This window comes from Penaeus monodon, chromosome 28, assembly GCF_015228065.2.
Source record: "Penaeus monodon isolate SGIC_2016 chromosome 28, NSTDA_Pmon_1, whole genome shotgun sequence".
Classification (NCBI taxonomy): domain Eukaryota; kingdom Metazoa; phylum Arthropoda; class Malacostraca; order Decapoda; family Penaeidae; genus Penaeus; species Penaeus monodon.
The window spans coordinates 17,793,961-17,794,462 of record NC_051413.1 but is presented as its reverse complement, the minus strand read 5'-3'; the positions used below and the strand labels follow the sequence as shown (position 1 = coordinate 17,794,462).

Here is a 502-nt window from a genome sequence, read left to right as displayed (position 1 = left end):
TATATGAGGTGTTTAGCCTTTAACTCTTCTATTTCAGGTATAAAGCAAAATATAAGCCTTAAAAGGGGTACTAACTCACCAGGTAGTTGACTGTGGTCTTGTAGTTAGAGCCACCCATTTCCCTGAAGAAGCGATAATCAGCCACTAGTAACAGTGGACATCGTGTCTTGTCCCCATTGAAGTTGTAAGGCTCTGCCTGTTGTCTCTTGACTCTCCTTTTGGAGCTGTGCTCCTCAGGCAGAGTCTCAGGAATGCTTCCGATTGGAGGCTCATAACCTTCTATCCATTCTTCTTCATCGTCCATCTCTGTGACAGACGAACACACACAGAGATCAGTACCAGAAGAAAATAGAGGAGGGGAAGGCAAAATGAGCAAAGCCAATATGAGCAATAATGTGAACATGTGTACTAGAGAATAAGAAAGAAAAAGAAAAGAAGCACTATGGTTGTCTCTTAATACTGAAAGTATTAAATCCACATGTGACCATATTCTTAACCACAA

General features: G+C 41.2%; 1 protein-coding gene across 1 annotated transcript in view; it reads right to left on the bottom strand.

The window, feature by feature from the left end:
* LOC119591392 (ADAM 17-like protease) overlaps positions 1 to 502 on the bottom strand; it is a 16,920-nt gene that overhangs the window by 12,240 nt on the left and 4,178 nt on the right. The window contains exon 6 of the mRNA XM_037940132.1: positions 80 to 306. Within this exon, the coding sequence (XP_037796060.1) occupies positions 80 to 306 (227 nt within the window). The remainder of the gene's footprint in view (positions 1 to 79; positions 307 to 502) is intronic.